At 40.4% G+C, this 15,808-nt stretch overlaps 1 protein-coding gene across 1 annotated transcript in view; it reads right to left on the minus strand.

Annotated features, from left to right (window-relative positions):
- Positions 1 to 12,697: 12,697 nt before the first annotated feature.
- The window catches only part of LOC115649077 (cytochrome c oxidase subunit 7A-related protein, mitochondrial), a 179,466-nt gene continuing 176,355 nt past the window's right edge, over positions 12,698 to 15,808 (minus strand). Inside the window, exon 6 of the mRNA XM_030557646.1 lies at positions 12,698 to 12,809. Within this exon, the coding sequence (XP_030413506.1) occupies positions 12,706 to 12,809 (104 nt within the window). The 3' untranslated portion in view covers positions 12,698 to 12,705. The remainder of the gene's footprint in view (positions 12,810 to 15,808) is intronic.

Consider the following 15,808-nt stretch of genomic DNA (forward strand, 5'->3'; position numbering starts at 1 on the left):
CACTTTGCTAGTAGCAGTTAATAAAGGGAATGGTTGCAAAATGTATTTATTCTCACTTAAATTGTTTTAATTAGTGACTTTACAAGATCAGATTTCTTTTAAGATGTATTTATATTCTGGCAATGAGTATGCATGCTTCATGGATCTACATTCTAGGCAGCATATAACTAGACATATGGGTTCCGTCCCCAGGAATTGTACCAAGAAAATTAATCATAGTGTTTGGAATTCTTGCTGATATAATTCTGTGCAATCTTTCCAAATTATCCTTCACAATTTGTTTATTACAAACTATAGTTTACCTATGAGGGTGATATTAATTTAAAATGTTAATGAAACAGGCACAGCCACATTTGGGATCATTTTCAATTCTTTTTTAGCCAGCTCTTTACAGATCTGTGGGAGAGTTGTTGGAGTTTTCACCATTCAGTTCAGCTTCTTCAATTATTCATAAAGAGAGTGTGACGGTATCTAAGGCTTTATGGAAATATGCTTAAAATGTGTTTTATGCTACATATGCCATGTAACACATCTCCGTAAAGGTTATGATCCTCTGTATGTATGAATCCTATTTGTATGCATGTATCATTTTTGTATTCAAAGTTATGCATGTTATGAATGTTGGCTATGCACTGGCTTAATTTCTAACTAACCTTAGTAGAGCATTTGGTCAGTTCCTGGAGAAAGTAATGATGAAATTAAGTACCTAATCAAGAAACACTTAAAGGACAATGGATCTTGGACTGCTCCAATCCACATAAGAAGTCTTACTTGAGGACATTCAAGGTAGCATGTCAGCAATGGATGCTACCTGTAAAAACTATGAGTCATGCATGGACATGTGATTTGCCCAGGTGACTTCTAAACTCCATCTTGGAGCTGGACTTTGCATAGGAGTGAGGAGGGAGTCTCCACCCATAAGAGAAAGTCTATTTAAACCCCTGGAAACCCCTCCATTTTGTCTTCAGCTGGCTAAAGAGAGAGCATCTCCACTGCTCGGGATACTTGGAAGAAACTGGAACAAAGGGCAGTGACTGCAAGGGGTATGAGTGATTGCTAGACCCAGGCTAAAAGGAGATTAGTCTGTAAAAGGGAGCATTCTGGAACTGGTGAGGATCTTATCTGTATTCAGTTTGATTAGACATAGATTTGCAGATTTTATTTTATTTTGCTTGGTGACTTACTTTGTTCTGTCTGTTACTACTTGGAACCACTTAAATCCTACTTTCTGTATTTAATAAAGTCACTTTTTACTTATTAACTCAGTATGTATAAATACCTGGGGGAACAAACAACTGTGCATCTCTCTCTCTATCAGTGTTATAGAGGGTGAACAATTTATGAGTTTACCCTTTATAAGCTTTATACAAGGTACAATGGATTTATTTGGGTTTAGACCCCATTGGGAGTTGGGCATCTGAGTGTTAAAGACAGCAACACCTCTGTTAGCTGCTTTCAGGTAAACCTGCAGCTTTGAGGTAAGTAATTCAGACCCAGGTCTTTGTTGGAGCAGATGGGTGTGTCTGGCTCAGCAAGACAGGGTGCTGGGGTCCTGAACTGGCAGAGAAAGCAGGGGTTGAAGTAGTCTTGGCACATCAGTTGGCAATTCCCGGGAGGGTTCTGTGATCCAACCCGTCACAGAGAGATCCTTGCAAGAGCTAAAACAATGGGATTTCCCTGCATATGGAAAATAAATCTTCAAACTGTATTTAATATTTAAAGCTCTCTCATGTTATTACTCCATGAAGCCAGCAAGAGGGCATCACCACTCAGATACCCACACTGATCAATAAAATATCAGAAATGGAATTTACAAGCACTAGCTCCTTGTACATCATTTTTAATTTATGAAGACATAAATTGACTCAACTCCTGGAAGGTAGCTGTTTCCATCAGTGAGGGGAAAAACATCCTTCCATTTAACAAAAAGGGGTAGCCACTTTGTTAGGCTGTCTTATATATCTTCTTTGTAGTAAGGAGGCTTTAGATAAAAGGGATTGTAAATGTTTTCACACTGTGCCATCTTCCTCTTTTTAAAGAGAGCTAAGTGGTAATTCTAGGAGAAGATTCTATGGGCCACTGTAAGATGGTTCACTCACCTCTGGGGCACCTTCTTGTGGCTGCAACTGGGGACTCATTTCTCATTTGGTCTGGCACCCCCTTTCATCATTCTCTCACCTTATGATCTCTCTCTCCCTCTGCAACTCAGGGTTTTCTCTGGTTAGGTCACTCTATAGTCACCCCGTTCCATGGTATCAAAGTCCCTCTGGACCAGCTGTCTGGTTGGCATCTCTCACAATCCTGAGCCACTTCTCAGTGGCTGGTAGGGAAACCTGGGCCCACCCACTACTCCGGGTTCCAGTCCAGAACCCTACACTCAGCAAGCAAGGGCTGCAAAATCTCTATCTTCTGGCCTTTTTACTCTTTTCTTGAGCTGCTTCCTAGTCCATCTCCCACAGGATCTCTCCTCTACCCTTCCTTGTAAACCCTTCCCTCATGGCCAGGATTCCAGGGCTCCTTCCTCTCCCTGGATACCCTCCTTTTCCCTCTCTAAGCCTAGAGAGTGACTGCTGGCTTCCACACTGCAGTTCCTTTCTTTTTCTTTTTTCTTTTCCTGTCCTTTGATGGCACAGCAGCCTCAGCATATGAGGATATGACCACCATCTACCACCATTTTCACATAAGCAAATATCTGTACCCTCTCACCCAGTCTTGCATCCTTAAAAAGAAAAAAAAAAGGCCAAGAAATGCTTTCTTTAATGCTACCCCACTTTCCCAGAACTCTCACCAATCCTTGCAGACTATATTCTTTCACCATGAGGCATCTTAGTTCTTCATAAAGAATCTTTTTTTCTTGTGTAATTCTCCCTGCATTGCTACAGCAGATACTCAGCTGCTTTTTGGACCCTTCATATGTCACACAACAAGCTGTGTTTGTTCATTAACTATAAATGACCATTCAGATCACAGTGACGTGTCAGCACTCTAAATAGAGTGACTTTACTTCTTCTAGCAGAGCTATTAAGATACAGTATCCTCAAATTTAGAACATACAGTATTTCATAGAACCTTTGTCTCTTTTTTTTGTCTTTGGTCCATAGTTCTTGCCAATACTTTTTAAGTTCTCTCTTAACCAAACTTTTGAAATCCTGTTTACTCAGAAGGATCTTTATATCAATCTAATTTTTAAGATGGCTTTATCTGCCATTTCATTGCCCTATACCCCAAAATGCACCATAAGTCATACTATTACTATATGTATACTTAATTTTACTATCTCGGTAGTTAAGAACATTATTTCATTGACTAAGTATAGGAAAAACAGTTATAGTTGGCTGTACATCCCTTATCAAGATCAGTGCCATCATAATGGCCACAAAATTGGATAGTCATATAGATCTCCTAATTCCAAATTCAGGAATACAATAGGCCATTCCCACTTTTCCTGTGTTTTCATCTCTAGAACCATCAGTATTGATCTGGCAATGCTAACCTCATTAGCCAGGTATAAACTCAGAAACTAGTCATATTTGATGGTCCTGCTTTTCCCATTGTTTGATCTGTATAATTTCAAATCCACAACTAAAGAGACAACTGTCCAGCTATAGTTTGATTTCCCATAAATAAAAGTAGTAATTTCTTCCAGACCTTCCTTTTCATCCACATATTTTACTTACCTTTTGACCTTGTTACCATGTGGGAATTTGTGGCACTCAGTTATTCTTGTCTATGAGTAGTCCTCATATATGCATTTAGTACTCTTAGCTTCACTATTTCCATTAATCTTAGCTCACAAGGTTAAATCTAACAATTTCATCCTTAAATTGATAGGCATTTCTCCAACTGCTACGTGCAACACATACAACGGAGTCCTAATATTCGCACCATATGCAATTCTCAGAGCTTGGGCTTGCATCAACTCTAATTTTTTTTAGTGTTTATTTAGAAGCTGAATTAAAGGCTTGGCATCCATAAACTATAACTGGTCTTATTAATACCCAGTACAGCATCAATAATGTGTTCTTATCTGCACCCCATTCATTCTTTTAACTTGTTAATGTATTTCTGAACCCTTGGAATCTTTGTTCATTTCCCCACAGTACTTTCTCCACCTTTTTTTTTCTTTTGCCTTTTTAATAATTCTTTATGCCACTGCTTTAAATCTTTTATACTTTATTAATCCTCTATTCACTGGTTATTCGGGTTTGGTTTTTTTGGTTGGTTGGTTGTTTTTTTAAAATATATATGCCTTATTTCTTCCTTTAATTGCTGCTTGATAATCTTCATTTCACCAGGGAACTGGATTTCTGAATTTGTGGCAATTAAATTCTTACATATAGCTAGGTTGGCTGCTGCTATAACTCCCTTTATTATATTCTCATGAAATTCCTCTAGATTATCACTTATATAACTGGTACTTAGATACTCAGCACACTTACTCTTAAAGAGTCCCCAGTTTGTTTTTCTAAGGCTCCAGGTAGAGATTCCTTCAGTGTGTTTATCATTACCTTGGCCTTGATATGTAATTAGCATAGAGAAGTGATCACTTTCCATCTTTATAGATTTCCCAGCTGCATATTCATGCTATATTGCTTGTTGCAATTCCCAGATTTAAACATAAATCCATGAAATTAAACCTAGTAGGTACCCCAGTATTGAGCAACCATGTTGTGCTTGCCAGTGAGCTGTTCCAGACATTTGCCATTATAATCAGTTTTCTAGCTTCCTCATAATTCATTATGGCTATTAAGGTCTCCAAAAAGGCCTTTGACATGCTTAACTAACTCTTCCAATTCTAGATTGTCTAGTTTTTTACTTAAGTTGAAAACATTACAGAGTCATATAAAGGTGCTATCATTCATATCAGAGGAATTTCAACAGTATTGTATTTAAAACTTAAGTTTTGAACATCTATCTCAACATAACTAAAACCTTCCTTTATAAATATATAGATCCCTCCTCCTCTTGTTACTTCTCTGTCGTGTCCAATTACATCATATCCAGGAAGTCTAAACATAAGTTTTCTCTCCAACCATGTTTCTTGTACACATATCACATCAAGTTTGTTTTCCATTTCAAAAACTATTTTCTTTATTTCCTGGCTATGTGTTATTAAACTACATGGGTTCCATCAAAAAATTGTTAGAACCATGTTGTTAAACTATATTACTGCTTCATTTAAAAATGCATGAATGCAGTCTACTGAGAGATTTTCTTTATGCAATTTTCTTCTGCTTTTGTTTGAATTTTTATTCTTTCAGTCTTCGTCTCATTCTGTCACTTCTATCATAAATGGTATGGTAAGCAGTACATCTTCATCTATTTCCCTTATATTATCTTTCCTGCACTGAACTGAATGTTGTTGTACCAGTAGCTCATTCCCTCACGAGGCCTTCCCCAGCCCCCACGTCTCGCCTGGCTTTCTTCTACAGTTTTAAAGAAACAGTATACAGAAGGAGCGAGGGGAGGAAGGGCAGAGGGAGTGAGACTGGTGACAGAAAGAGAGGGGCAGGAGGATGCTGGATGAAACAACCATTCATCAGAGAGACTAAGAAAATCTAGACTCTTGTAGCTAGGACATCAACACAAGGGGGCAGACTGTATGACAAGAGGGGCGATTATGCTTTCCTTCAGAAGTTCATGTACCTAGTGAAAAATGCAGTCTCAGTCAGAAGCCTTTTTTTTTTAATTATGAAATAATAAAAACTTAAGATACACCTTTATGTCACTGTTCAGTATTCCAAATATCAGTGCATTCAAAAAATTCAGATTCAGAAATATAAAAATATAGCCCTTAACATGAAAATGCTGTGTACCTGAAGACTGTTCATGAAACTAAAGTTGAAGTCTTGTTCAACAGTGGCATCTGAATTCTTCCTCGAAGACATCCAGGTTCAGTTCTGAAGTCAAATCACTTTCATATGACAGGAGAATTTGATTTCTCTTTCTTTCATGGCTCATGATTACCCTTTGGCATGATAAAATTATTTTCAAACAAGAAAAGGAATTCTCCCATGCTGCAGCTGATCCTCCACTATAGACTTGTCAAAAATTCTTGGAAAAGCTTCCTTTAATTCTTTGACAGCACCTAGAACTTCTTCAAATTCTTTGCAATTTCTCTTCTCTCTCAGTAGTTTAAAGCCATTTCAACTTTCACCTTGTCAATATCTAATTCAAACAAGTGAATCAAAGCCTGCAATGATTCCAGTTTCAAGAAGTCTGGAGAGATGATGGAATAAATTAATGACAAACTTTTGTATCACTTGGAGTTCGTCTCAAAAAATCCCCTTTACAGTTCGTTACTGGTTTCATCCATCAATTCATGATAAAACCGGGATCACTTATCCTCATTTACACTTTGGAATCCTGTAAGTGCTGTGTGACTATTGAATATTGAAATTTTGAGACAATACCTTGGTTCTTTTGGTGGCACTTCTTAATGCTGATGCTTCATCACATGCAGCTTTCAGAACAGAGTGCTTGGATGAAATCTTTGAGGAAAAAATCTTCAAAAAGCTCTCTCTTTTGTTGAAGTTCTTCAGAGGCAACAGAATCAGTGCAACTCCTTTAGCAAGGTGTATTACTACTTTTTGAAGGTAATTGTTCACAGGAGCAAAAACGTTTAAAATCATTCTCATAATCTCAGATAACAACAACAATTTGGATGATTCTGTTACTTCTAACAGGCCGCTTGTTTCAATGAACAGATCATCATATCCATTCACAAAATTTGACAGAATACTCTCACTCGCTTCCAAATTAAGGATTATTTCCAAGGTTTTCAGTAACCAGTCCACCTTGTTTCTCTGAGTCTTTGCAGGTGCTGGCCTTTGTACAGCACACCCACTTCATGCCTGCGAAAAAATTTGAATAGAGATGTTCTCCATTTATAAATATCTGACACTGCTGAGTTCTTCTCACATACATGAGTAACCACCAGATGTAATTGGCAATTCAAGCAGTGGGTGTAAGATATTTGCTTGTTTCATTGCTGTTGGAAAAAAAATTGTGCACCTTCTTTACACCCTGACATAATTTTGGTGCAACCAAAGCAGGAATATAAAGTATTTTGAGGATCAAGAGAACCAGTGTGCAGAAGTCTTTCAAAATTTGTGGTGTAATGTCTTCAGCAGTGCAGCCATGCAATTGGGCTACTCCAGTATGTCTGTCCTTGGCATTGTCAGCAGCAGAATAGGATATAATCATGGACAAAGTTTCTACATTAACAGCATTCCTGGAAGAGTCACATTTCAGGCAGAATATCTTAACATCACAATTTTTCTGAATATCTTCAACAATATCTTTCAAAAAGGTTCTGCATCAGAATATTAATTGTTTCATTCTGAATTTCAACGGAAGTGTACTTTGCATTTTTCAGAATGGTTTTCAGAGCATCCTTGAATTCAGGATCTTGTCCTGCAGTAAACTTAAGTAATTCAGAGTAAGATCTAAGTCCTTGAAGTTTATGACACCTTGATGTCCTCTCAGAGGCAACTCATTTATCGTAACAAACTGGATAATTTTTGCCTAGTTTATTTAAATAGTACCACTTTGTTTCAATTTGTGAGGATGACACCAAAGCAACAATTGTGACATCTGAAAAAAGTTATTATTAAATAAACATAATAATCAAACTCATAATTCATTAATATTATTGAGTAAATGAATAAACTGAAATAATAACATTAGTAATTTTTTTATATGCTGGATCTACCACATGTTTTGGAGCTTTCCGCAATATGCAGGATAGAAAGTTGAAGAGCCTGCTTTTAGAGGTTTGTTTTTTTTGTTTTTTTTTTCTCATGTGGTATCTTGTGGTTATTCAAGGTGGAGAAAATTACCTTCTTGTTTAGTTTTTCAAGACTAGGGTTTTCTTTTCAGTTTCAAATTGTTTGTTTTTCCATTAACTTTAATGATCAACTCTTGTCTTTTCCAGGGTTATACAACTGAAGGTACTTGGAGCTAGTCTCATCTGGCCCTCCCTGTCCAATTGCTTCACCTCCCTATAGTGAAGTGGAGCTGAATATTGCAGCACAAATTATGAGCACAGTTTTCTATACACAAATACATAAATTTATAACCACAGTTTGCATATATATCTCATAATAACTGCCAGGTTCAGAACATTACAAACTTTGAAAAGAGATATTACTTTATATATATTTATACCTAATAATATGGAATACAGCCAGTTGCTTTGATTGCATATTCTTTTGGGCTCTCCGTTCTCCCTCTAATATATAGATTCTGATTATCACAGAAATTTAAAAATAGGAAAACATTACCTGTATCTTATCTTTTCCTTGCTGCAGTCCAATCAACCATTGTGTTCAAGTGGACTAAGCAGTTTTCATGTTTGATTAAACCTTTGTCTTGAGAGAGTGCATTTTTCCAATGGCAAAATCAAGTTTTGATAAACAGCCATTGTGATGGGATCCCCTCGGGGTGCAGCCTGGGACTGGGATGCTGCCTGGGACTGTGTCCCTTGAACTCTCCCCAGCCTGGGCTGTCTCTCACAATGCCTTGCTAGTGACCAGCAGCAACCCCTCCAGGACCTGTGATCACTCAGCACAACAGCATGTGAAGCCCCACACCCAGCTAGATTGCATGAATGCTCCCAGAGCCACTCATAAATCACACAGAGAAAGGCACCAGTTCCCAGCACTGTACCCCAGAAGTATAACATCTTGCACTGCTCAAGATGCACAATGCAAATTTACTAATTGGGTCACCACTTCATCAATAGAAAGTGGACATACACCAGCCTTTGCAAACTAGGGCAGATTTGCCCCCACATTTCATACAAACTCACTGGTAAAGATAAACAATTAAACAAATATATTGACTATAAAAGGTAGATTTTAAGTTATATTAAGTGATAGGCAAAAAGTCAGAATGGTAACCAAAATAAAATAAAATAGTCTAAACTCTCAACCCTATTTGACTGGGCAATATCTAGATTAAGTGATATTACAGTCCTTAATATACAGGTTTGTTCCTTAAACCTGGGCCAATCTCCTCTGTTGGAGTCTTGTCTTCTTCTCAGGGTCTTAGGTGCTTGCAGCAAAGGTGGAGGCAAGAGAAGGGTCCAGTATGCATCCACTCTGTCTGTTTTATACACTCAGTCCATATGCTTGGGGAGCACACGTCCGGGCATGTCTGAGGGGCATTGCTGAGTCTCTCCAAGCAAGATTGAGCGATTTCCTGGTGTGGCCTCATGCATGTGAGTCATTGCATTGTAGCTCCCTTGCTGGACAATGGTTGTTGATGAGTTGTTTGACACCCCGCATGGGCGTTGGTTACTTTCCTTGCTGTTGCCTTTAGGGAGCTAATATCTGGCTGATTTCCCAATTTACAGCATGTTTTAGTGCCCACCATACAACACAATTCTCATAACTTCATATGCATTAATGATCCACATATACAGATAGAGAAATGACTTTCAGCAGATCATAACCTTTCCCCTGATACCTTACAAGGCATGCTTTATATGTGAGGTCACGAGTATATGGAAATGAGGAATATGGAGGTTACAGTACCTGATTATCACAGAAATATAAAAATAGCAGAAAATTACTTGTAGCTTCTCTTTTCTTTGCTGCAATCCAATTAGCCATTGTGTTCAAGTGGACCAAGCAGTTTTCATGTTTGATTAAACCTTTGCCTTGACAGAGTGCATTTTTCCGATGGCAGAATCAAGATTTGACAAAAACCATATCAGCTCCCATTCCACCAGCATAGTCGGGGTGAGTATATATCTGACATGGAAAACTAAAGGCTTCATCAGCGTTAACAGAAATGCTGTTCACAACCCTATTGCATGTCAGTCTAGGACAGGGATCAGCACCCTTTGGCCCGAAGCCCACCAGGTGTGCTTCCACTGGCCGCAGTTTGCTACTGTAGGCCAATAGGGGCTGAGGGAAGTGGCATGGGCTGAGGGATGTGCCGGCTGCCACTTCCCACAACCCCCATTGGCCTGGAGTGACGAAACACAACCAGTGGGAGCCACGATCAGCCGAACGTGCAGATGCGGCAGGTAAACAAACCAGGCTTACCCTGGCAAGCAGCATGCCAAAGGTTGCTGATCCCTGGTCTAGGAGTTCCCCTTGGCTCTGCCACAGCATCCCTAGAGCTTGGACACTCCATCTAAGGTTTCTTCTGGGCTCTAGAGGAGCATTTCAGTGCTTCTCAGCCCATCCATGCTCCTTCGTCCTCTCTCTCAGTTCAAAAGGAACTCTTTTCTTTTCTCTCCAGACAGGTAAGCAGGGTCTGGGCACAGAAACTCCAGCACAGAACTTTGTGTCTCCACTGTGCTAGTTTGTGTATTGTGTAAGCCTCTCTGCAGAGGCTTTCTTACCAGGATTTCACATCTCTTATTATAGCAGCAATGTAATGTCATCACACATCCCCTAGCTGAAACATGGCCACTAACAAGCCCTTCAGCTCCTGCTGACTAGCAGAATTGTGACTTCTGCTCTGTGGCCTGTGGCCTACAATCATTCATCTGAGGGATCTTAGCCTAAGAAACGGAGAGAAAAAAACTGGAACAAATTTTATTTCTATGGGAGGGGGGGCAAAGAAATTTTTTGGGGGAAGAGGCACAGTGCCTTTGACTAGAGGCCTAAACTGATGGAAGCAGAGTTTATCCTTTGGATCTGGCTTAGGAAGAATATACACTGAAGGTAGCGTTTACTGACTCAGAAATAATTCCAGTTCTTATGTGGGCTCTGTCATCCCCCCACAACAATTGCAATATGTGAAAGCACAGATCAGGTGGGTGGGGGCCTAGAGGACCCTCCTAGATTAATCTCCCTGAAAGTCTGAAAACTCCTAAATCCAGCACTGATTATCATGTCCTAGAACTGACAGACAGTGCTTTTTTTGCTGTCAGTGTATATGGTTACAGAAAAAGATCACACCTGCTCCATACTTGGAAGGTCGGTTGCCCAAGCACATCAGGAGGAAACAATCATTAAAATGCCAGTAGCTCATCTACGTTAGTGATCCGATTGTTGCTACCAAAGTGAATTAGTAACAAAGTTAGGGGGGAAATCCTACTGTAGACAAGCTTGAATAACCAAAACTCTTGACTTAACACGTGAGTCCAACTATCTGAGAATTGTGAAAGACGAGTTGTTAGTTCATATCTTGCTAGGAGAGGAGCTATACTATGAGCAGGAGTAAAGCTTCAGGTTTATCATCGTGATGGTGACTTCCTCACATCAGCAGAAGGGGAATTCAGTTAGACACCATTGTTTTCTGGGATATAAATCCAGTCTCCCCCCATCTCTTGCCTTTCTTGAACAGCGTTACAGAAATAGCTTTTGCAGAACATTTTTTTCAGGCCTGAAAACTGTAAAATTCAGGGGATCACAGGAAATCTATTTTAACTCTCCATCTAGCATGTGTGTGGTTGAAGTGCCATAATATTGCCATAATGGTGCTAACTATCCTCAGTCCCAATCAGCAGTGTGAGGTGAAGAAACAGCTCCATAAAATGAAAGCACAAGGGATCACTTCCTAAAATTAGGTACTGCTACTTGTCAAGCCTTCCCAGCATTCAAGCAATAGCTTATTGTACAGACCAGGGAGCGTGGATGCTAAGGAGCGGCAAATTCAATGGATAGTTACATGTCTGCCACTGACATTATCTTTAGAAATCCCCAAATGGTGCAAGAACCCAATGGGATCTGCAATGCCATTTCACTTTAGTGTCACCTTCCATAGGTGACTCCTACAGGGATGACACTGAAAAACAGAGTGGCAACCCCCATGTAGGTGAGAAGAAAAATAATGATGTGCTTGTCCAACCTATGGGATTCAGTTATTCAGAGAGATATTTCCTGAGTTAGGTGTTACCTCAGATATTCAATCTCCTACGTGCTGCTCAGCTAGTGCATAGCAGACATACGGCTGTCCTAACTGGGTGGCTCTGGATTCCTTCATACAAAAGGATTCCCTGGCTCTTATAGATCAGACAAAAGGAGCTAAGCAAACATCTCCCCACTCTTCACCAGCTGCATGGGGATGGGTTTGTCAGAGCCTGACCAGCATACTGCTTTGCTCCACTCATCGCCATTAAGCATAATGGCCCCTTGGAAGTTGTTACCAGCTAGCAGAAGCTGCCCTAACTTATATCTTGTGCCCAACAGCAGCCCCAAAGATAGAGACTACATTTATGCTATGTACTGCCACCATCCCCCTAACACCTCTCGGGTCCTGCAGAAAGCAATTATACCAGAGTGGAAGTAAGAAATTGAGAGAAATCTGGATTTAATTAGCTAAGTTGTTGTGGGATTTCTTTAATAACAGCGATGGCATCTTCTGTTATCATCACATATTTGCCTGTTGTTTACTTCTTTTAATATCCATTCCCTTCCTATCAATCAGATAGCTAAGAAGTGGTGAAATTCAGAAGAGAATGAAGAACATTGCTTCCTTTGCAATGAATAGTAGGAAAGTAAGTCAAGAACAACATACATATAGGCTACGATTCCACATATATTTTCTGGTTAAGTAGCTGTCTTTTAGGTAAGGTAAGGAAGTATTATCCCCATTTTACAGAAGGGGAACTGAGGCACAGAGAGATTGTTATTTTCCCAAGGTCACCTGGGAAGTGTGTGTAATAAAAATTAATTTAATCCAGATCTCCTGAGTCTTGGTCCAGTGCCATAGTTAACAGGGTCATCTTTCCTCATTAAATAGTCACTGGCTGCCATCCCGCATCCTTCCATGTAATGGTCTGTGCAGCAAGCAGGGACTACTGGCTGGAAAGTCACATTGCTTCAGCCAGAGTTTGTGGCTAAGATCTGAAAAAATAAGTAAAAGTGATACAGATGTAGAGCTTTTTTCTCTTTTCCAGATTTTTCCTAAACAGCAACCTGTCTGGCTAGCCTAAATAAACATCCCTGACAGAAGCCAAATGTGCATAATACATGCTCCCTGATCTTTGGATGGACACAATTTTAGACAGCAAAATAAATACATAAACACACACAGAAGGTGTGAGATCAGTATTTACTAAGAGCTCCTTTTCTTTTCAACCTGTGATTTGAAACCCGCTGCCGCATCCTTCTGCGGTACGTGCTCAAGAACTCTGCCAGTCCATTGTGTTTGGGAGCTAAGGCTTGAGTAACTACCAACTTTTACTGTCACAGCTGAAGCTTCCAAAGCTCCAAAAGTGGTTGTAAAAGACTAATTCTTTAAGGGATAGAATCCAAGATAGCAGCTGCAAGAAACATTTTAATGGATGTGCATGATCATCCCTGCAAGTTCTCACAGGATCTGGGAATCTGCCTTGGAGGGAGAATGAAAGGATTGTAAGTGTTTTATTAGTGCATAGAGTCTATGAGTTTGATTTCTCCCCATTGTTGCAGTGGGTGCAGCTGTGGATTCAAGCAGTGTTTGCATCAGTAAATTCCCTGGGGGTCCTACTGGAAAAAGGCAGCCTTGATGTATGGTCAGGGCACATTAGGAGACCTGTTGGTGGAATCAGTGCATCCCCTGGATGTACTAGCTACAGCCCTGCTTCAGCCTGCAATGGCTGCTTCATGAGACTGCTCACCAGAGGCAGTTGCCCTGGCAGAGCAAGGATTGTGGGGTCCTTACACTGCTGTATTTTCACACACACACACCCTTATCCCCGCCACTGCTGGTTTCCCACTACTGAGAGTCCTCTGCTCTGGGTTACAGCAGCAGAAGCCAGCATTACCTGAGGGAAGTGAATCCTGCCCCACTCCTTTCAGTATATATGTTGTATATATTTAGTTCTTCTTAGGGATGCGGTGAAATTGTGTCTGCCCTATCTCTGTTCCCTGGAGTATTAAAATCCTGTCCAGGACTAATGGTGGTGACATTAAACCACATCAAATGTTCTGTTCACTACATTAATGAATTCCTGCTGAGTTTCCCAATTGTGGAGACAGAGCAGAGAGCAGACAGTAGCTGGTAACAAACATATTGGTCAGATAAATCTCAGAGCTACTTTACTTTTCCATTCTGGCACCATCTACCATAGTTTTCCATCACTGCTGACCCCTTTCTGTCACAGCTGATAGCTGGGATTTACCTTTGGCACCTCTCCAGAGCAATGCACTCAGACTTCTCAATGCTAACTTGCAGGCTTTCCTCAGATTCCAGGTTTAAACGCCCATTGCACATTTTATAGGATCTCCCCCTCCCCACCCACCAATCAAGAGATACAAGCACAAAAGGACTTCACAGGGTGCTGCTGTTACAAAATGAAGTTTTTTATTAATGGATTCTGCTACATTTTTGGAATTTAAAAAATGTTTCTAGTTCACAGTGCTGAAAAAACCTCTTAGGGACTGTAATCCTGCTGGTCAATTGAGTTGCTTTATTTTGAGTTCAAACAAAAAACTGTGCCCTAAGGCAAAGCCTTTACAAGGAGTTGTGTGGGGTGTTTGCTTCCTTTCCTAGGTCGGTTAAAGAGCCCAGCCACTTACAGAATTAGAAAAGTTGGAAAGATGATATTCAAGTAAACACATTGACCAGAGTGTTCAAACTTGAGTGACTAATGTTACTTTCAAAGGATCCTAAGAGAGTGAGGCACCTTACTCCTTTTGAAAATCTCCACCTAAACCTACATTTAGTCAAATCATTAACAGAGGCCTGATTTTCATATGTGCTGTGTATTTGCAGCTCCCACTGACTTCTGTCACTTTAAGCATACAAATTTGACAATGCTGGCCACTATACTTATCAACTCTATGCACGGCACATGTATAAAGCCTGATTTTCCACTTTTCTGCACCTGGAATAGTTATTTAGCTTTGCACAAACTGATAACATTTTACAATCACTCTAGTTTGGTATAGGTATAAATGATAACACAAGGTGCAAAACAGTAACAAAGAAACATGGACTCAGATTCTAGACTCCTTGTCCACAGGTTTTCGGCCCACTAATGTCATTTTCACAAAAGATTTTAACATTAATCACCTTCCCACAGTACATAAGCATCTATCTGAAGATGAGGAGAAATGCTTTTTTATAGAATTCATCTGCATTCAATAAAACCAGGTCTTTTCCCCATTTAGCAATTGGAGCTTCTGGGTGCTAGGCACTTAAGGAAATTTGTCTTTGAGAGTCTGTAATGCATAATCCCAGGAAATGTCTTTCATATTCTGTCCTGTTTTAAAGAAGCTCCACCCACTAAAGGGTTGCCAGTTCCTGCCAAGAGCATGAATTCCAGAACAAAAATATAAAAAGGCACATAAAGATTGACACTATCCATTGCAAATTTCTCTACCATATGCTTAGTGTGTAATAATGGAATACCATCTTGCTTCTTGTATATGGAGTGGTCTTTATCTTATGATGAGCTATCCTGCTGACTATTGCCAATGTGATCTAATAATGTGGTGTCCTGGTCTAGGTTCTGTATCTGTAAGGTCCCTGCTGTCCTATTGAGGGGTGTCTTCAGAACCCTTTTCAGCTACTGTTGCGATTGTCTGAGACAGCCAGGGCCAGCTCCAGGCACCAGCAAGGGGCGGCAGTCCCTGTTGTTTTGGCCCCAAGCAGTGCTCCAAATTGCCGCCCCGGGCAGCGGGGGCAGTCCGTGCGCCCATAGGGAGGCAGGCGCGTTTCCGCGGCAATTCAGCAGCAGCTTCTATGTTTAGCTGTCCAGGGCTTCTTCAGCTAAACATAGAAGCTGCCGCCGAATTGCCGCCACAGCGGAAACGCGCCTGCCGCCCTAAAGGTGCACGGACTGCCCCCGCCAACCATGGTGGCAATTCGGCGTGCTGCTTGGGGCGGCAAAAACTGTAGAGCCGGCCCTGGAGACAGC

The sequence above is a fragment of the Gopherus evgoodei genome, chromosome 3 (assembly GCF_007399415.2).
Source record: "Gopherus evgoodei ecotype Sinaloan lineage chromosome 3, rGopEvg1_v1.p, whole genome shotgun sequence".
In the NCBI taxonomy this organism is placed as follows: Eukaryota; Metazoa; Chordata; order Testudines; family Testudinidae; genus Gopherus; species Gopherus evgoodei.